The sequence below is a fragment of the Cherax quadricarinatus genome, chromosome 6 (assembly GCF_038502225.1).
Source record: "Cherax quadricarinatus isolate ZL_2023a chromosome 6, ASM3850222v1, whole genome shotgun sequence".
NCBI lineage: Eukaryota > Metazoa > Arthropoda > Malacostraca > Decapoda > Parastacidae > Cherax > Cherax quadricarinatus.
In genome coordinates, this window is record NC_091297.1 from 69,063,188 (window position 1) to 69,086,028 (window position 22,841).

The following is a 22,841-nucleotide window of genomic DNA, read 5'->3' on the forward strand; positions in this document are numbered from 1 at the left end:
GTGGCAATGATGGCAGCTCTCTAGAGCTCTGTCACCCAGTTGTGGCAGTGATGGCAGCTCTCTAGAGCTCTGTCACCCAGTTGTGGCAGTGATGGCAGCTCTCTAGAGCTCTGTCACCCAATTGTGGCAGTGATGGCAGCTCTCTAGAGCTCTGTCACCCAGTTGTGGCAGTGATGGCAGCTCTCTAGAGCTCTGTCACCCAGTGTGGCAATGATGGCAGCTCTCTAGAGCTCTGTCACCCAGTGTGGCAATGATGGCAGCTCTCTAGAGTTCTTACGTATTATTTATTCTATACATTAGACTGCAGTAATATAATCTCCTTAGTTTATTTTCGCTTTCGAAATAATTTCCCTTTACTGAATAAGAGACTTTGGCTGGAAAGGTCAGATTTTTGTATGATAGTACTCTGGGCACAGGATATACACACAGGTGTGTGTATATACCTCAGATTTATGTATGATAGTACTCTGGGCTCAGGATATACACACAGGTGTGTGTATATACCTCAGATTTATGTATGATAGTACTCTGGGCACAGGATATACACACAGGTGTGTGTATATACCTCAGATTTATGTATGATAGTACTCTGGGCTCAGGATATACACACAGGTGTGTGTATATACCTCAGATTTTTGTATGATAGTACTCTGGGCACAGGATATACACACAGGTGTGTGTATATACCTCAGATTTATGTATGATAGTACTCTGGGCTCAGGATATACACACAGGTGTGTGTATATACCTCAGATTTATGTATGATAGTACTCTGGGCTCAGGATATACACACAGGTGTGTGTATATACCTCAGATTTTTGTATGATAGTACTCTGGGCACAGGATATACACACAGGTGTGTGTATATACCTCAGATTTATGTATGATAGTACTCTGGGCTCAGGATATACACACAGGTGTGTGTATATACCTCAGATTTTTGTATGATAGTACTCTGGGCACAGGATATACACACAGGTGTGTGTATATACCTCAGATTTATGTATGATAGTACTCTGGGCTCAGGATATACACACAGGTGTGTGTATATACCTCAGATTTATGTATGATAGTACTCTGGGCTCAGGATATACACACAGGTGTGTGTATATCCCTCAGATTCATATATCATAATACTCTGGACACAGGATATACACACAGGCTTGTGGATATACACACAGGTGTGTATATATCCCTCAGTGTATATATGCTGAGAGTTTATACCTTATATTTTAAGGTTCAAAACTATATTCTTGTAAGATCAGAAGATTATCACACAGGTGGTGCAGGTGTACACAGGTGGTGCAGGTGTGCACAGGTGGTGCAGGTGTACACAGGTGGTGCAGGTGTGCACAGGTGGTGCAGGTGTACACAGGTGGTGCAGATGTACACAGGTGGTGCAGGTGTACACAGGTGGTGCAGGTGTGCACAGGTGGTGCAGATGTACACAGGTGGTGCAGGTGTGCACAGGTGGTGCAGGTGTACACAGGTGGTGCAGGTGTACACAGGTGGTACAGGTGTGCACAGGTGGTGCAGATGTACACAGGTGGTGCAGGTGTGCACAGGTGGTGCAGGTGTACACAGGTGGTGCAGGTGTGCACAGGTGGTGCAGATGTACACAGGTGGTGCAGGTGTGCACAGGTGGTGCAGGTGTACACAGGTGGGGCAGGTGTACACAGGTGGTGCAGGTGTACACAGGTGGTGCAGGTGTACACAGGTGGTGCAGGTGTACACAGGTGGGGCAGGTGTACACAGGTGGGGCAGGTGTACACAGGTGGGACAGGTGTACACAGGTGGGGCAGATGTACCCAGGTGGTGCAGGTGTACACAGGTGGGGCAGGTGTACACAGGTGGTGCAGGTATACATAGTTGGGGCAGGTGTGCGCAGGTGGGGCAGGTTACACAGGTGGGGCAGGTGTACTCAGGTTTGGGTAGGTGTACACAGTTGGGACAGGTGTACACAGGTGGGGCAGGTGTACACAGGTGGGGTAGAGGTACACAGGTAGGGCAGATGTACACAGGTAGGGCAGGTGTACACAGGTTGGGCAGGTGTACACAGGTGGAGCAGGTGTACACAGGTGGGGCAGATGTACACAGGTGGGGCAGGTGTACACAGGTTTGGGTAGGTGTGCACAGTTGGGACAGGTGTACACAGGTGGGACAGGTGTACACAGGTGGGGCAGGTGTACAGAGGTAGGGCAGGTGTACACAGGTGGGGCAGGTGTACACAGGTGGGGCAGATGTACATAGGTGGGGCAGGTGTACACAGGTAGGGCAGGTGTACACAGGTGGGGCAGGTGTACACAGGTGGGGCAGATGTACAAAGGTGGGGCAGATGTACACAGGTGTGGCAGGTGTACACAGGTGGGACAGGTGTACACAGGTGGGGCAGGTGTACACAGGTGGTGCAGGTGTACACAGGTGTGGCAGGTGTACACAGGTGGTGCAGGTATGCATAGGTGGGGCAGGTGTACACAGGTGGGGCAGGTGTACACAGGTGGGGCAGGTGTACTCAATTTTGGGTAGGTGTACACAGTTGGGACAGGTGTACACAGGTGTGGCAGGCGTACACAGGTGGGGCAGATGTACACAGGTGGGGCAGATGTACACAGGTAGAGCAATTGTACACAGGTGGGGCAGGTGTACACAGGTGGGGCAGGTTTACACAGGTGGGGCAGGTGTACACAGGTGGGGCAGGTGTACACAGGTTTGGGTAGGTGTACACAGTTGGGACAGGTGTACACAGGTGGGGCAGATGTACACAGGTGGGGCAGATGTACATAGGTGGGGCAGGCGTACACAGGGAGGGCAGGTGTACACAGGTGGGGCAGATGTACACAGGTGGGGCAGATGTACACAGGTGGGGCAGGTGTACACAGGTGGGACAGGTGTACACAGGTGTGGCAGGTGTACACAGGTGGGACAGGTGTACACAGGTGGGACAGGTGTACACAGGTGGGGCAGATGTACCCAGGTGGTGCAGGTGTACACAGGTGGGGCAGGTGTACACAGGTGGTGCAGGTATACATAGTTGGGGCAGGTGTGCACAGGTGGGGCAGGTTACACAGGTGGGGCAGGTGTACTCAGGTTTGGGTAGGTGTACACAGTTGGGACAGGTGTACACAGGTGGGGCAGGTGTACACAGGTGGGGTAGAGGTACACAGGTAGGGCAGATGTACACAGGTAGGGCAGGTGTACACAGGTTGGGCAGGTGTACACAGGTGGAGCAGGTGTACACAGGTGGGGCAGGTGTACACAGGTGGGGCAGGTGTACACAGGTTTGGGTAGGTGTGCACAGTTGGGACAGGTGTACACAGGTGGGACAGGTGTACACAGGTGGGGCAGATGTACACAGGTGGGGCAGGTGTACAGAGGTAGGGCAGGTGTACACAGGTGGGGCAGGTGTACACAGGTGGGGCAGATGTACATAGGTGGGGCAGGTGTACACAGGTAGGGCAGGTGTACACAGGTGGGGCAGGTGTACACAGGTGGGGCAGATGTACAAAGGTGGGGCAGATGTACACAGGTGTGGCAGGTGTACACAGGTGGGACAGGTGTACACAGGTGGGGCAGGTGTACACAGGTGGTGCAGGTGTACACAGGTGTGGCAGGTGTACACAGGTGGTGCAGGTATGCATAGGTGGGGCAGGTGTACACAGGTGGGGCAGGTGTACACAGGTGGGGCAGGTGTACTCAATTTTGGGTAGGTGTACACAGTTGGGACAGGTGTACACAGGTGTGGCAGGCGTACACAGGTGGGGCAGATGTACACAGGTGGGGCAGATGTACACAGGTAGAGCAATTGTACACAGGTGGGGCAGATGTACACAGGTGGGGCAGATGTACACAGGTGGGGCAGGTGTACACAGGTGGGACAGGTGTACACAGGTGTGGCAGGTGTACACAGGTGGGACAGGTGTACACAGGTGGGGCAGGTGTACACAGGTGGTGCAGGTGTACACAGGTGTGGCAGGTGTACACAGGTGGTGCAGGTATACATAGGTGGGGCAGGTGTACACAGGTGGGGCAGGTGTACACAGGTGGGGCAGGTGTACTCAATTTTGGGTAAGTGTACACAGTTGGGACAGGTGTACACAGGTGTGGCAGGCGTACACAGGTGGGGCAGATGTACACAGGTAGAGCAATTGTACACAGGTGGGGCAGGTGTACACAGGTGGGGCAGGTGTACACACGTTTGGGTAGGTGTACACAGTTGGGACAGGTGTACACAGGTGGGGCAGATGTACACAGGTGGGGCAGATGTACACAGGTGGGGCAGGCGTACACAGGGAGGGCAGGTGTACACAGGTGGGGCAGATGTACATAGGTGGGGCAGGTGTACACAGGTAGGGCAGGTGCACACAGGTGGGACAGGTGTACACAGGTGGGGCAGATGTACACATGTGGGGCAGGTGTACACAGGTAGGGCAGGTGTACACAGGTGGGGCAGGTGTACACAGGTGGGGCAGGTGTACACAGGTAGGGCAGGTGTACACAGGTGGGGCAGGTGTACACAGGTGGGGCAGATGTACATAGGTGGGGCAGGTGTACACAGGTAGGGCAGGTGTACACAGGTGGGGCAGGTGTACACAGGTGGGGCAGATGTACACAGGTGGGGCAGATGTACACAGGTGGGGCAGGTGTACACAGGTGGGACAGGTGTACACAGGTGGGGCAGATGTACACAGGTGGTGCAGGTGTACACAGGTGTGGCAGGTGTACACAGGTGGTGCAGGTGTACACAGGTGGGGCAGGTGTACACAGGTGGGGCAGGTGTACTCAGGTTTGGGTATGTGTACACAGTTGGGACAGGTGTACACAGGTGTGGCAGGCGTACACAGGTGGGGCAGATGTACACAGGTGGGGCAGATGTACACAGGTAGAGCAATTGTACACAGGTGGGGCAGGTGTACACAGGTAGGGCAGGTTTGCACAGGTGGGGCAGGTGTACACAGGTGGGGCAGGTGTACACAGGTTTGGGTAGTGTACACAGTTGGGACAGGTGTACACAGGTGGGGCAGATGTACACAGGTGGGGCAGATGTACACAGGTGGGGCAGGTGTACACAGGGAGGGCAGGTGTACACAGGTGGGGCAGATGTACACATGTGGGGCAGGTGTACACAGGTAGGGCAGGTGTACACAGGTGGGGCAGGTGTACACAGGTGGAGCAGCTGTACACAGGTGGGGCAGAGGTCAGGGTCGCCCATAACAGATACCCACGATCACAGTGTGCCCCCCATTATGTTCCTCCCACGCCCACAAGGAGCCACCCACGCCCACATCTTCCTCCCCGCCACCCCCGTACCTACGTCCAGCGCACCTGAGTCATACGAGGGCTTCGGGGAAGGCCCGTGTACAGCCACCGTCACTGACTGGTCATCCATCACTGTGTTGACCACCATCCCCACCCCTATCATCCTCCACCACCCCAGACCCCAACCCACAATCCCCACCAACACCTTGACCCCCAACCCCCAAAACCCAATCCCCAACCCCCACCACCACTACGACAAGGTCCTAAATGCACTAGAAGACAAAAAGAATGCAGATGTAATATATACAGACTTTGCAAAAGCCTTCGACAAGTGTGACCATGGCGTAATAGCGCACAAAATGCGTGCTAAAGGAATAACAGGAAAAGTCGGTCGATGGATCTATAATTTCCTCACTAACAGAACACAGAGAGTAGTCGTTAACAGAGTAAAGTCCGAGGCAGCTACGGTGAAAAGCTCTGTTCCACAAGGCACAGTACTCGCTCCCATCTTGTTCCTCATCCTTATATCCGACATAGACAAGGATGTCAGCCACAGCACCGTGTCTTCCTTTGCAGATGACACCCGAATCTGCATGACAGTGTCTTCCATTGCAGACACTGCAAAGCTCCAGGCAGACATCAACCAAATCTTTCAGTGGGCAGCAGAAAACAATATGAAGTTCAACGATGAGAAATTTCAATTACTCAGATATGGTAAACATGAGGAAATTAAATCTTCATCAGAGTACAAAACAAATTCTGGCCACAAAATAGAGCGAAACACCAACGTCAAAGACCTGGGAGTGATCATGTCGGAGGATCTCACCTTCAAGGACCATAACATTGTATCAATCGCATCTGCTAGAAAAATGACAGGATGGATAATGAGAACCTTCAAAACTAGGGAGGCCAAGCCCATGATGACACTCTTCAGGTCACTTGTTCTATCTAGGCTGGAATATTGCTGCACACTAACAGCACCTTTCAAGGCAGGTGAAATTGCCGACCTAGAAAATGTACAGAGAACTTTCACGGCGCGCATAACGGAGATAAAACACCTCAATTATTGGGAGCGCTTGAGGTTCCTAAACCTGTATTCCCTGGAACGCAGGAGGGAGAGATACATGATTATATACACCTGGAAAATCCTAGAGGGACTAGTACCGAACTTGCACACGAAAATCACCCACTACGAAAGCAAAAGACTTGGCAGACGATGCACCATCCCCCCAATGAAAAGCAGGGGTGTCACTAGCACGTTAAGAGACCATACAATAAGTGTCAGGGGCCCGAGACTGTTCAACTGCCTCCCAGCACACATAAGGGGGATTACCAACAGACCCCTGGCAGTCTTCAAGCTGGCACTGGACAAGCACCTAAAGTCAGTTCCGGATCAGCCGGGCTGTGGCTCATATGTTGGTTTGCGTGCAGCCAGCAGCAACAGCCTGGTTGATCAGGCTCTGATCCACCAGGAGGCCTGGTCTCAGACCGGGCCGCGGGGGCGTTGACCCCCGGAACTCTCTCCAGGTAAACTCCAGGTACCACCCTGATCCTCGTCCCCCACCACCATCCTTACCCCTACCCCCTACCCTCTAACCCTCACCACCCTTAACCCCAGACCTCACCACCCTTAACCCCAGACCCCACCACCCCTAACCCCAGACCCCACCACCCACAGCCAAACCCCCAGTAATCCCACGCCCCATCACTCCACACCTACACCATACAACCATACTTCCCTCCTCTTATGAACCCTCACATATACAGTCTGTCTGTGGAATCAACTACAGCAACTCGCCTCAAACTAATTAACACTCAACAAAGGACAGAGGTTAGAAGAATCACAGATTCTGCCAAGTGGCAACACACTATGACCTTATTCGAATCCTCAACTCTACACATGACTGTTCAATCCTCAACTCTACACATGACTGTTCAATCCTCAACTCTACACATGACTGTTCAATCCATTTGTTCAAAAAGGGTAAAGTAATGTTGCTTCTGAAGTCAGGGAATTTCTAAAATATTGTACCAGACTACAATGGTATCAAACCAGGAACAATTACCTCTTTGATATTCCTCGTGTTCGACTGAACTTCTGCAGAAATTCTATGCAGACTAAAGGACCAAAAACGTCGAATAACTTCACAGACTGAAAAATTTGCAGGAATCTTATTCACTTCAAAACTAAAATAAACACTGTGGGCCTAGACACTGTAGTCAAATCATTGACCTCATCTCTACCTGTAAATGCACTTTTGGCAACCATCCGGCTGTGGTTAGACTCTGTGATTCTCATCAGTGCTACAACAGCTGTTGTTCTGTAAGGCTATTCCCACAAGCGTGCTCTGTGAATGAATATGGTTTCGCCACATCTCCCCTTCAATTCATGATTAGTGCTAAAATTCATGATGGATGTTACACCTAGGAAGTGTGCAGGTATTGTAGTTGTTACTAAACATGCTGACTTGAATGTCAGACAGATCACCGAAACTTTGAGCATAATCAAGTCAACTGTTGATTGGATTCTGAAGAAAGCTGATGACACTGATGATTGTGGGGCGCTGTATCGAGGAAGATGTAAATGAAAACACAAGACTATTTCTTATGATAACGTTGTCACCTCACGATGACAAGGTTATCATAAGAAATAGTGTCAAGGATCCCAAGAAAACCAGCAAAGATCTACAGGGAGATATGGCTTCTTGAAGTTGGCAGAACTGGCAGAAAGGCAGTAAAGACACAATTACTGACTGTTGCTACGAAGAAACAACTGTTGCGGTGGACGCTCGATCATGATGGATGAACGACACATGAATAGAGAACAGTAATATTTTCAGACGAGGCGTATTCTGAAGTACACTGATACAGATAAGTAGTAGTGAGACGGAGCAAAGGTGAACTTCTTCGGAATGGACATATTCAACAAGCCCCAAAACACCCACCTAAGATGTTTTCGTGTAGTATTACTGCTGAAAACCCTGGACAGCTTATTATTGTTGAGGGACAATAACAAGTGACAAGCACAAAGCAATCCTGACAACTCATTTACTTCTCGTTGTGGATAGAGACTCGAGTCTCGGTCAGCCGCAGTTTCTTTAATGAATCAACAATCACGTGTTTTGTGATTTCATATATATATATATATATATATATATATATATATATATATATATATATATATATATATATATATATATATATATATATATATATATATATGGGTGTGTGGACAAGGTGTTTACAGTGAAACATATAAGTGAACAGTATTTAGATAGGGCTAAAGAGGTCTTTGTGGCATTTATGGATTTGGAAAAGGCGTATGACAGGGTGGATAGGGATGCAATGTAGCAGATGTTGCAGGTGTTTGGTGTAGGAGGTAGGTTACTGAAAGCAGTGAAGAGTTTTTACGAGGATAGTGAAGCTCAAGTTAGAGTATGTAGGAGAGAGGGAGATTATTTCCCAGTAAAAGTAGGCCTTAGACAAGGATGTGTGATGTCACTGTGGTTGTTTAATATATTTATAGATGGGGTTGTAAGAGAAGTAAATGCGAGGGTCTTGGCAAGAGGCGTGGAGTTAAAAGATAAAGAATCACACATAAAGTGGGAGTTGTCACAGTTGCTCTTTGCTGATGACACTGTGCTCTTGGGAGATTCTGAAGAGAAGTTGCAGAGATTGGTGGATGAATTTGGTAGGGTGTACAAAAGAAGAAAATTAAAAGTGAATACAGGAAAGAGTAAGGTTATGAGGATAACAAAAAGATTAGGTGATGAAAGATTGGATATCAGATTGGAGGGAGAGAGTATGGAGGAGGTGAATGTATTCAGATATTTGGGAATGGACGTGTCAGCAGATGGGTCTATGAAAGTTGAGGTGAATCATAGAATTGATGAGGGAAATAGGGTGAGTGGAGTCTGTGGAGACAAAGAACTTTGTCCTTGGAGGCAAAGAGGGAAATGTATGAGAGTATAGTGTAGGAGTGTTGTTATTGATCAATACCACTCGTTCGTGGGCACAATAATATATATATATATATATATATATATATATATATATATATATATATATATATATATATATATATATATATATATATATATATATATAGGCAATAATTTCGCAAAAATCATTCTGAGTCTAACGAAAAAATATATTTCATTATGCTTATTATTAAATTATCATTGTTTATTATTAAATTATTGTAAACTTATCTAAAATATATTTAGTCGGATTAGGCTAAATTAAATTGTGCTTGTCATAAAAAGGTTAGATAAGTTTCCTAAGGATCTTTTGGTACAAAATTATTAATTTTTAAATTAACTTAAATGAAAAAAAAAACGTATCTTTAAACGAATAAGAGAAATTTTTAGAAAGGACTTAATTTTGAATGAGTTCATGTTAAATGATCAGTTTTACATATTCGGCACGACACACGCACACAAGATGATCAAGCTGATTTTCAGGACACAAACAGTGCGGACCAGGATCCTCCAAGAGATACCATGGTTGAAGTACTCGACAGAATACAAGAGGGTGTTCCTAGACCGAGAACACAAACAGAACGACAGCAGCTGAGAGAGAGGACACAAAAGTGAGAGGGGCTAGGAAGGGAGACAAGGTCAGAATCAGCAGAGGTCAATCAGAGCAGGACAGAGCAACAAGAGTAAGCACACACAGAACCATCCTCAGAACCCCACAACCTATCACACCTTCCCAACACAAACTTCAACCCATACTCACAGCTCCCACCCAACACTCAGCTATAGAATCCCACAGTACACTACCAGGTCTCCCACCCTCATAGACCCCCAAAACACAGTGTTGGAGAGGAAACTGAAGGTATGGTACACAAACGCTGATGGAATAACGAATAAGTGGGAGGAGTGGCACGAAAGAGTGAAAGAGGCATCACCGGACATCATAGCTTTCACAGAAACCAAGCTCACAGGTATAACAGATGCCATCTTTCCAATGGGATATCAGATCCTGAGGAAAGACAGAGGGAACAGGGGGGTGAAGGAGTTGCAGTGCTGATCAAAAATTGATGGAATTTTGATGAGCTGGAGAAAGGAGACAGTGGAGAAGCAAAAGATTACATAAGAGGAATCCTTCAATCTGGAGGTCCCAATGTGGTAATTGCAGTGATGTATAACCCACCACAGAACAGCAGGAGGCCAAGGCAAGAGTATGATGAGAGCAATAGAGCGATGGTTGACACACTTGCTGTAGTGGCCAGAAGGGCTCATGCATGCAGGACAAAGCTCCTGATCATGGGTGACTTTAACCACAAGGAAATCGATTTGGAGAACTTAGAGCCACATGGGGGCCAAGATACATGGAGAGCTAAGATGATGGAGGTGGTACTGGAAAATTTCATGTACCAACACGTAAGGGACACTACCAGAAAGAGAGGAGAGAATGAACCAGCGAGACTGGACCTAGTAATCACCTTGAGTAGTGCAGATATTGAGGACATCACATATGAAAGACCCCTTGGGGCCAGCGATCATGTGGTTTTAAGCTTCGAATACACAGTAGAGCTGCAAGTGGAGGGTGAAGCAGGAAGGCCCGGGTGAATGACGCCAAACTACAGGAAGGGGGACTACCAGGGAATGAGGAACTTCCTGAACGGGGTTCAATGGGACAGAGAACTGGCAGGGAAGCCAGTTAATGAGATGATGGAATATATAACAACAATATGCAAGGAAGCTGAGGAGAGGTTTGTACCCAAGGGTAACAGGAATAATGAAAAAGCCAAGGTGCAGGGAGGCAAAAAACCAAGTGTGCTAGGGAATGGAAGAAGTATAAAAGGCAAAGGACCCAAGAGAATAAGGAGAGCAGTCTTAGCGACATAAATGAATATGCACAGGTAACAAGGGAGGCCCAACGACAATATGAAAACGACATACCAGCGAAAGCCATATCTGACCCAAAGCTGTTATACAGCCACATCAGGAGGAAAACAACAGTCAAGGACCAGGTAATCAGGCTAAGGAAGGACAAGAGACAACAAGAAAGGACCGAGAAGTATGTGAGGAGCTCAGCATGAGATTCAAAGAAGTGTTTACAGAGGAGACAGAAAGGACTCCAGAAAGACAGAGAGGTGGGGTACACCACCAAGCGCTGGACACAGTACACACAACAAAGGAAGAAGTGAAGAGGCTTCTGAGTGAGCTAGATATCAAAGACAATGGGGCCGGCTAACATTTCTCCATTGGCCCTGAGAGAGGAAGAAGAGGTGCTATGTGTACCCCTAACAACAATATTCAACACATCTATCGAAACAGAGAGATTACCTGAGATATGGAAAACAGCAAATGCAGTCCCAATTTTTAAAAACGGAGACAGACATGAAGCACTAAACTACAGAACAGTGTCACTGACATGTATAGTATGCAAAGTCATGGAGAAGATTATCAGGAGAAGAATGGTGAAACACCTAGAAAGGAATGATCTCATCAACAGCAGCCAACATGGTTTCAGGGACGGGAAATCCTGTGTCACAAACCTACTGGAGTTTTATGACAGGGTGACAGCAGTAAGACAAGAGAGAGAGAGGGGTGGGTAGATTGCATTTTCTTGGACTGTAAGAAGACGTTTGACACAGTTCCACACAAGATATTAGTGCAAAAACTGGAGGACCAGGCAGGGATAACAGGGAAGGCACTACAATGGATCAGGGAATACTTGTCAGGAAGACAGCAGCGAGTCATGGTACGTGGCGAGGTGTCAGAGTGGGCACCTGTGACCAGCGGGGTCCCACAGGGGTCAGTGCTAGGACCAGTGCTGTTTCTGGTATTTGTGAACGACATGACGGAAGGAATAGACTCCGAAGTGTCGCTGTTTGCAGATGACGTGAAGTTGATGAGAAGAATTCACTCGATCGAAGACCAGGCAGAACTACAAAGGGATCTGGACAGGCTGCAGACCTGGTCCAGCAATCGGCTTCTGGAGTTCAACCCCACCAAGTGCAAAGTCATGAAGATTGGGGAAGGGCAAAGAAGACCGCAGACGGAGTACAGTCTAGGAGGCCAGAGACTACAAACCTCACTCAAGGAAAAAGATCTTGGGGTGAGTATAACACCAAGCACATCTCCTGAAGCGCACATCAACCAAATAACTGCTGCAGCATATGGGCGCCTAGCAAACCTCAGAACAGCATTCTGACTTCTCAATAAGGAATCATTCAGGACCCTGTACACCGTGTACGTTAGGCCCATATTGGAGTATGCGGCACCAGTTTGGAACCCACACCTAGCCAAGCACATAAAAAAACTAGAGAAAGTGCAAAGATTTGCAACAAGACTAGTCCCAGAGCTAAGAGGTATGTCCTACGAGGAGAGGTTAAGGGAAATCAACCTGACGACACTGGAGGACAGGAGAGATAGGGGGGACATGATAACGACATATAAAATACTGAGAGGAATTGACAAGGTGGACAAAGACAGGATGTTCCAGAGATTGGACACAGTAACAAGGGGACACAGTTGGAAGCTGAAGACACAGATGAATCACAGGGATGTTAGGAAGTATTTCTTCAGCCACAGAGTAGTCAGTAAGTGGAATAGTTTGGGAAGCGATGTAGTGGAGGCAGGATCCATACATAGCTTTAAGCAGAGGTATGATAAAGCTCACGGTTCAGGGAGAGTGACCTAGTACCATCCACTATGGGGTCTTGTTACAAAGAATTCTTCAACACTTGTTCAACCTTTGGACGAAGACCTACTTCGACTAGTGGATGGTACCACTATGACCCCGCCTCCATCTGCTTCACGTCACCTCACTACAGTATATAAGCCACGTCTACGGCCCTATGCTGTACATTCTACAAGATTGATGGACTGAACACATCGACTCCAGGTTGAGGGACTGATTACCTCATTCTCCTCCTCTCCTTACGCCTTTCTCTTTGTATTGGACTGATGAAGCCACTGTGTGGCGAAACGTTTCCTGAATAAAGATTCCCATATGCTGCACAAGTGTCTCAATCTTCAACTTGTCGGTTTTTCAAACCATTCATCACAACTGATATCCAATCTTTCATCACCTAATCTTTTTGTTATCCTCATAATCTTACTATTTCCTGTATTCACTTTTAATTTTCTTCTTTTGCATACCCTACCAAATTCATCCACCAACCTCTGCAACTTCTCTTTAGAATCTCCCAAGAGCACAGTGTCATCAGCAAAGAGCAACTGTGACAACCCCCACTTTATGTGTGATTCTTTATCTTTTAACTCCACGCCTCTTGCCAAGACCCTCGCATTTACTTCTCTTACAACCCCATCTATAAATATATTAAACAACCATGGTGACATCACACATCCTTGTCTAAGGCCTACTTTTACTGGGAAATAATTTCCCTCTTTCCTACGTACTCTAACTTGATCCTCATTATCCTCGTAAAATCTCTTCACTGCTTTCAGTAACCTACCCCCTATACCATACACCTGCAACATCTGCCACATTGCCCCCCTATCCACCCTGTCATACGCCTTTTCCAAATCCATAAATGCCACAAAAACCTCTTTAGCCTTATCTAAATACTGTTCACTTACATGTTTCACTGTAAACACCTGGTCCACACACCCACCTTTCCTAAAGCCTCCTTGTTCATCTGCTATCCTATTCTCCGTCTTACTCTTAATTCTTTCAATAATAACTCTACCATACACTTTACCAGGTATACTCAACAGACTTATTCCCCTATAATTTTTGCACTCTCTTTTGTCCTCTTTGCCTTTATACATAGGAACTATGCATGCTCTCTGCCAATCCCTAGGTACCTTACCCTCTTCCATACATTTATTAAATAATTGCACCAACCACTCCAAAATTATATCCTCACCTGCTTTTAACATTTCCATCTTTATCCCATCAATCCCAGCTGCCTTACCCCCTTTCATTTTACCTACTGCCTCACGAACTTCCCCCACACTCACAACTGGCTCTTCCTCACTCCTACAAGATGTTATTCCTCCTTGCCCTATACATGAAATCACAGCTTCCCTATCTTCATCAACATTTAACAATTCCTCAAAATATTCCTTCCATCTTCCCAATACCTCTAAGTCTCCATTTAATAACTCTCCTCTCCTATTTTTAACTGGCAGATCCATTTGTTCTCTAGGCTTCCTTAATTTGTTAATCTCACTCCAAAACTTTTTCTTATTTTCAACAAAATTTGTTGATAACATCTCACCCACTCTCTCATTTGCTCTCTTTTTACATTGCTTCACCACTCTCTTAACCTCTCTTTTAGTTTATAAACCTTCACCTCTGTCTTTCCTGATGCTTCTATTCTCCTTGTATCCCATCTACCTTTTACTCTCAGTGTAGCTACAACTAGAAAGTGATCTGACATATCTGTGGCCCCTCTATAAACATGTACATCCTGAAGTCTACTCAACAGTCTTTTATCTACCAACACATAATCCAACAAACTACTGTCATTTCGCCCTACATCATATCTTGTATACTTATTTATCCTCTTTTTCTTAAAATATGTATTACCTATAACTAAACCCCTTTCTATACAAAGTTCAATCAAAGGGCTCCCATTATCATTTACACCTGGCACCCCAAACTTGCCTACCACACCCTCTCTAAAAGTTTCTCCTACTTTAGCATTCAGGTCCCCTACCACAATTACTCTCTCACTTGGTTCAAAGGCTCCTATACATTCACTTAACATCTCCCAAAATCTCTCTCTCTCCTCTACATTCCTCTCTTCTCCAGGTGCATACACGCTTATTTTGACCCACTTTTCAAATATATATATATATATATATATTTTTATTTTATTATCACACCGGCCGATTCCCACCAAGGCAGGGTGGCCCGAAAAAGAAAAACTTTCACCATCATTCACTCCATCACTGTCTTGCCAGAAGGGTGCTTTACACTACAGTTTTTAAACTGCAACATTAACACCCCTCCTTCAGAGTGCAGGCACTGTACTTCCCATCTCCAGGACTCAAGTCCGGCCTGCCGGTTTCCCTGAATCCCTTCATAAATGTTACTTTGCTCACACTCCAACAGCACGTCAAGTATTAAAAACCATTTGTCTCCATTCACTCCTATCAAACACGCTCACGCATGCCTGCTGGAAGTCCAAGCCCCTCGCACACAAAACCTCCTTTACCCCCTCCCTCCAACCCTTCCTAGGCCGACCCCTACCCCGCCTTCCTTCCACTACAGACTGATACACTCTTGAAGTCATTCTGTTTCGCTCCATTCTCTCTACATGTCCGAACCACCTCAACAACCCTTCCTCAGCCCTCTGGACAACAGTTTTGGTAATCCCGCACCTCCTCCTAACTTCCAAACTACGAATTCTCTGCATTATATTCACACCACACATTGCCCTCAGACATGACATCTCCACTGCCTCCAGCCTTCTCCTCGCTGCAACATTCATCACCCACGCTTCACACCCATATAAGAGCGTTGGTAAAACTATACTCTCATACATTCCCCTCTTTGCCTCCAAGGACAAAGTTCTTTGTCTCCACAGACTCCTAAGTGCACCACTCACTCTTTTTCCCTCATCAATTCTATGATTCACCTCATCTTTCATAGACCCATCTGCTGACACGTCCACTCCCAAATATCTGAATACGTTCACCTCCTCCATACTCTCTCCCTCCAATCTGATATTCAATCTTTCATCACCTAATCTTTTTGTTATCCTCATAACCTTACTCTTTCCTGTATTCACCTTTAATTTTCTTCTTTTGCACACCCTACCAAATTCATCCACCAATCTCTGCCACTTCTCTTCAGAATCTCCCAAGAGCACAGTGTCATCAGCAAAGAGCAGCTGTGACAACTCCCCCTTTGTGTGTGATTCTTTATCTTTTAACTCCACGCCTCTTGCCAAGACCCTCGCATTTACTTCTCTTACAACCCCATCTATAAATATATTAAACAACCACGGTGACATCACACATCCCTGTCTAAGGCCTACTTTTACTGGGAAAAAATTTCCCTCTTTCCTACATACTCTAACTTGAGCCTCACTATCCTCGTAAAAACTCTTCACTGCTTTCAGTAACCTACCTCCTACACCATACACTTGCAACATCTGCCACATTGCCCCCCTATCCACCCTGTCATACGCCTTTTCCAAATCCATAAATGCCACAAAGACCTCTTTAGCCTTATCTAAATACTGTTCACTTATATGTTTCACTGTAAACACCTGGTCCACACACCCCCTACCTTTCCTAAAGCCTCCTTGTTCATCTGCTATCCTATTCTCCGTCTTACTCTTAATTCTTTCAATTATAACTCTACCATACACTTTACCAGGTACACTCAACAGACTTATCCCCCTATAATTTTTGCACTCTCTTTTATCCCCTTTGCCTTTATACAAAGGAACTATGCATGCTCTCTGCCAATCCCTAGGTACCTTACCTTCTTCCATACATTTATTAAATAATTGCACCAACCACTCCAAAACTATATCCCCACCTGCTTTTAACATTTCTATCTTTATCCCATCAATCCCGGCTGCCTTACCCCCTTTCATTTTACCTACTGCCTCACGAACTTCCCCCACACTCACAACTGGCTCTTCCTCACTCCTACAAGATGTTATTCCTCCTTGCCCTATACACGAAATCACAGCTTCCCTATCTTCATCAACATTTAACAATTCCTCAAAATATTCCTTCCATCTTCCCAATACCTCTAACTCTCCATTTAATAACTCTCCTCTCCTATTTTTAACTGACAAATCCATTTGTTCTCTAGGCTTTCTTAACTTGTTAATCTCACTCCAAAACTTTTTCTTATTTTCAACAAAATTTGTTGATAACATCTCACCCACTCTCTCATTTGCTCTCTTTTTACATTGCTTCACCACTCTCTTAACTTCTCTCTTTTTCTCCATATACTCTTCCCTCCTTGCATCACTTCTACTTTGTAAAAACTTCTCATATGCTAACTTTTTCTCCCTTACTACTCTCTTTACATCATCATTCCACCAATCGCTCCTCTTCCCTCCTGCACCCACTTTCCTGTAACCACAAACTTCTGCTGAACACTCTAACACTACATTTTTAAACCTACCCCATACCTCTTCGACCCCATTGCCTATGCTCTCATTAGCCCATCTATCCTCCAATAGCTGTTTATATCTTACCCTAACTGCCTCCTCTTTTAGTTTATAAACCTTCACCTCTCTCTTCCCTGATGCTTCTATTCTCCTTGTATCCCATCTACCTTTTACTCTCAGTGTAGCTACAACTAGAAAGTGATCTGATATATCTGTGGCCCCTCTATAAACATGTACATCCTGAAGTCTACTCAACAGTCTTTTATCTACCAATACATAATCCAACAAACTACTGTCATTTCGCCCTACATCATATCGTGTATACTTATTTATCCTCTTTTTCTTAAAATATGTATTACCTATAACTAAACCCCTTTCTATACAAAGTTCAATCAAAGGGCTCCCATTATCATTTACACCTGGCACCCCAAACTTACCTACCACACCCTCTCTAAAAGTTTCTCCTACTTTAGCATTCAAGTCCCCTACCACAATTACTCTCTCACTTGGTTCAAAGGCTCCTATACATTCACTTAACATCTCCCAAAATCTCTCTCTCTCCTCTGCATTCCTCTCTTCTCCAGGTGCATACACGCTTATTATGACTCACTTCTCGCATCCAACCTTTACTTTAATCCACATAATTCTTGAATTTACACATTCATATTCTCTTTTCTCCTTCCATAACTGATCATTTAACATTACTGCTACCCCTTCCTTTGCTCTAACTCTCTCAGATACTCCAGATTTAATCCCATTTATTTCCCCCCACTGAAACTCTCCTACCCCCTTCAGCTTTGTTTCGCTTAGGGCCAGGACATCCAACTTCTTTTCATTCATAACATCAGCAATCATCTGTTTCTTGTCATCCGCACTACATCCACGCACATTTAAGCAACCCAGTTTTATAAAGTTTTTCTTCTTCTCTTTTTTAGTAATTGTATACAGGAGAAGGGGTTACTAGCCCATTGCTCCCGGCATTTTAGTCGCCTCATACGACACGCATGGCTTACGGAGGAAAGATTCTTTTCCACTTCCCCATGGACAATAGAAGAAATAAAAAAGAACAAGAGCTATTTAGAAAAGGGAGAAAAACCTAGATGTATGTATATATATATATGCATGTGCGTGTCTGTGAAGTGTGACCAAAGTGTAAGTAGGAGTAGCAAGATATCCCTGTTATCTTAGCGTGTTTATGAGACAGAAAAAGAAACCAGCAATCCTACCATCATGCAAAACAGTTACAGGTTTTTGTTTCACAGTCATCTGGCAGGACGGTAGTACTTCCCTGGGTGGTTGCTATATATATATATGTATATATATATATATGTATATATATATGTATATATATATATATGTATATATATATATATATATATGTATATATATATATATATATTTTTATTATTATCACACCAGCCGATTCCCACCAAGGCAGGGTGGCCCGAAAAAGAAAAAACTTTCACCATCATTCACTCCATCACTGTCTTGCCAGAAGGGTGCTTTACACTACAGTTTTTAAACTGCAACATTAACACCCCTCCTTCAGAGTGCAGGCACTGTACTTCCCATCTCCAGGACTCAAGTCCGGCCTGCCGGTTTCCCTGAATCCCTTCATAAATGTTACTTTGCTCACACTCCAACAGCACGTCAAGTATTAAAAACCATTTGTCTCCATTCACTCCTATCAAACACGCTCACGCATGCCTGCTGGAAGTCCAAGCCCCTCGCACACAAAACCTCCTTTACCCCCTCCCTCCAACCCTTCCTAGGCCGACCCCTACCCCGCCTTCCTTCCACTACAGACTGATACACTCTTGAAGTCATTCTGTTTCGCTCCATTCTCTCTACATGTCCGAACCACCTCAACAACCCTTCCTCAGCCCTCTGGACAACAGTTTTGGTAATCCCGCACCTCCTCCTAACTTCCAAACTACGAATTCTCTGCATTATATTCACACCACACATTGCCCTCAGACATGACATCTCCACTGCCTCCAGCCTTCTCCTCGCTGCAACATTCATCACCCACGCTTCACACCCATATATATATATACATATATATATATATATATCTTTCTCTAGAGAGAGAGTGAGAGAGAGAATTATTATATTGTAAAAGTTTGCCAGTAATGTTCTGCACAGTCAGGGGCTTTTCATTTGTACTGTTAAATGTTAAACAACTTTGTAAAAACTATGTATCATGTGGAATTATTATTATTATTATTATTATTATTATTATTATTATTATTATTAATGTCTTCACTGCTGCCTCGGTCCTTGAAACTGGACAAATGTTTTATTCGTCGATTTATGGATGTCAGTCCCTTAAAAAATGATACAGAAATGTATTAGGGTGTAGTACTTATTACTGGTATATAACACTGACCAGCTGACGAACAAGACACGTGTGCAAGACTTGTGCAAGACTTGTGCAAGACTTGTGCAAGACTTGTGCAAGACTTGTGCAAGACTTGTGCAAGACTTGTGCAAGACTTGCATATCGTCACTGGCGGATAAAGATACACAAGTCCTGTTGTAAGTTTGATACTGGAAAAAAATGACAGTATGAAAGGAAATTTCAGATTTGCAAGAATTAATAAAGCGTCGGACAGAAGATATATTAACAACGTACGCTTTTTATTTACATAAAAATACATAGACAAGTTGTGCACCTTACTGCGCCATGTGTTCTCTTCTGAGACTGAAACAACACTAACGAAATGTTGAACAAGAAGACGGTGATGAACAATATGAACAATAAGAACACTGCGGGGGAGGGGGGGAGAGGAGGTGGATACTCACGGGTCAGATCTGTTCCTCTTGGTGTCGACGGCAGCCAGGTCACGGCACTGTAGGATGTGGCACTCCAGCTGGCCCTCCTTGTAGTTGTACTGGAGACCCAGCTCCATCTCTCCCTTGATGATGACAGTACCGTAGCGACCCTCGGCTCCGGCTGAACACACCGACGCCATACTCTCGCTCCGAGACTGTTGACGAGAGTAAGAGTGGTCAACCACGCTGTTGCTGCTACCACTAGTAGTAGCAATAATAGTAGCAACAGTAATCATAGTAGAAATAACACGGAAATTATGATGGTAGTGATGTAAGTTTATTTGTATGCCTTCCTATATTTCCCAATACCATTTAGTGACTACCATAGTATTGCTAGTACCAGAAAGTTCTTCCCATGTGCGCATGGGGTACCTCAAGGCTCTCTTCCCCTCAAGGAAGGTTCCTTGATGTTGGTGAGGGGCTCTTGATTTAGGGAATTAGATCTGTGCTCCAGTTCCCCGAATTAAGCCTGAATGCCTTCCACATCCCCCCCCCCAGGCGCTGTATAATCCTCCGGGTTTAGCGCTTCCCCCTTGATTATAATAATAATAATCAAGGCTCTCTTGACAACCATCACACTCAATGATATCAAGTATAGTAAGGTGGCACGTACTAAGGGATGATAGTTATTGCACGGTGACATGCATTGTAAAATGGTAAATACTGTAAGGTGGAAGGTATTGCAGGAAGTTGATATTGTAAAGTGACACAAGGGCAACTACTGTGGCATTGTATTGTGGCAACGTTAAGTGTGTGTTTGTGGCGAGCACACTCATACTGACCACAACACTACCAGGTGAAGCCAGGGTGACGAGCACACTCATACTGACCACAACACTACCAGGTGAAGCCAGGGTGGCGAGCACACTCATACTGACCACAACACTACCAGGTGAAGCCAGGGTGACGAGCACACTCATACTGACCACAACACTACCAGGTGAAGCCAGGGTGGCGAGCACACTCATACTGACCACAACACTACCAGGTGAAGCCAGGGTGGCGAGCACACTCATACTGACCACAACACTACCAGGTGAAGCCAGGGTGATGAGCACACTCATACTGACCACAACACTACCAGGTGAAGCCAGGGTGGCGAGCACACTCATACTGACCACAACACTACCAGGTGAAGCAAGGGTGGTGAGCACACTCATACTGACCACAACACTACCAGGTGAAGCCAGGGTGGCGAGCACACTCATATTGACCACAACACTACCAGGTGAAGCCAGGGTGATGAGCACACTCATACTGACCACAACACTACCAGGTGAAGCCAGGGTGGCGAGCACACTCATACTGACCACAACACTACCAGGTGAAGCCAGGATGGCGAGCACACTCATACTGACCACAACACTACCAGGTGAAGCCAGGGTGGCGAGCACACTCATACTGACCACAACACTACCAGGTGAAGCCAGGGTGGCGAGCACACTCACACTGACCACAACACTACCAGGTGAAATCAGGGTGGCGAGCACACTCATACTGACCACAACACTACCAGGTGAAGCCAGGGTGGCGAGCACACTCATACTGACCACAACACTACCAGGTGAAGCCAGGGTGACGAGCACACACATACTGACCACAACACTACCAGGTGAAGCCAGGGTGGCGAGCACACTCATACTGACCACAACACTACCAGGTGAAGCCAGGGTGGCGAGCACACTCATACTGACCACAACACTACCAGGTGAAGCCAGGGTGGCGAGCACACTCATACTGACCAGAACACTACCAGGTGAAGCCAGGGTGGCGAGCACACTCATACTGACCACAACACTACCAGGTGAAGCCAGGGTGGCCAGCACACTCATACTGACCACAACACTACCAGGTGAAGCCAGGGTGGCCAGCACACTCATACTGACCACAACACTACCAGGTGAAGCCAGGGTGACGAGCACACTCATACTGACCACAACACTACCAGGTGAAGCCAGGGTGGCCAGCACACTCATACTGACCACAACACTACCAGGTGAAGGCAGGGTGGCCAGCACACTCACACTGACCACAACACTACCAGGTGAAGCCAGGGTGACGAGCACACTCATGCTGACAAGAACACTACCAGGTGAAGCCAGGGTGGCGAGCACACTCACACTGACCAGAACACTACCAGGTGAAGCCAGGGTGACGGACGACACCCACTGAAAGAACACTAAAAATGAAGCCAGGGTGACACCACCCTTAGGAACCCCAGGGGGAAGCCAGGGGGGGACACATCACCTGAAGCACTAACAGGGGGAACCGGGTGACAGCACCTCACACTGACCAAAACACTACCAAATTGAAGCCAGGGGGGACACCTCCACTGACCACACCTCAGGGGGAAGAGGGTGACACCTCACTGCAAAACCTCCCAAGTAAAAGGGGTGGCCCACATCATCTGCCCAAAACACTCCATGGGGGGTGGCACACTCCCTGACCAAAACCCACTCCAGGTGAACCGGGGTGTGACACCCCCACACTGCCCCAAAACACTGGTGGGGGTGGGGCCCTCACACTACCAGAACACTACCAGGTGAAGCCGGGGTTATCGGCCCCATCGCCCAAACCTGGGGGAACCAGTTGACCCTCCCTGAAGAACACTCCAAGTAAACCAGGGTGGGGCACCTCATACCCCCAAAAACACTGGGTAAAAAGGGTGGCAACCTCCACTGACCAG

The 22,841-nt window shown here is 46.4% G+C and overlaps 1 protein-coding gene across 1 annotated transcript in view; it reads right to left on the reverse strand.

Annotated features, from left to right (window-relative positions):
- LOC128693029 (synaptotagmin-like protein 5) overlaps nucleotides 1–20,406 on the reverse strand; it is a 65,791-nt gene extending 45,385 nt beyond the window's left edge. The window contains exon 1 of the mRNA XM_070081895.1: nucleotides 20,126–20,406. Within this exon, the coding sequence (XP_069937996.1) occupies nucleotides 20,126–20,391 (266 nt within the window). The 5' untranslated portion in view covers nucleotides 20,392–20,406. The remainder of the gene's footprint in view (nucleotides 1–20,125) is intronic.
- Nucleotides 20,407–22,841: the final 2,435 nt, after the last annotated feature.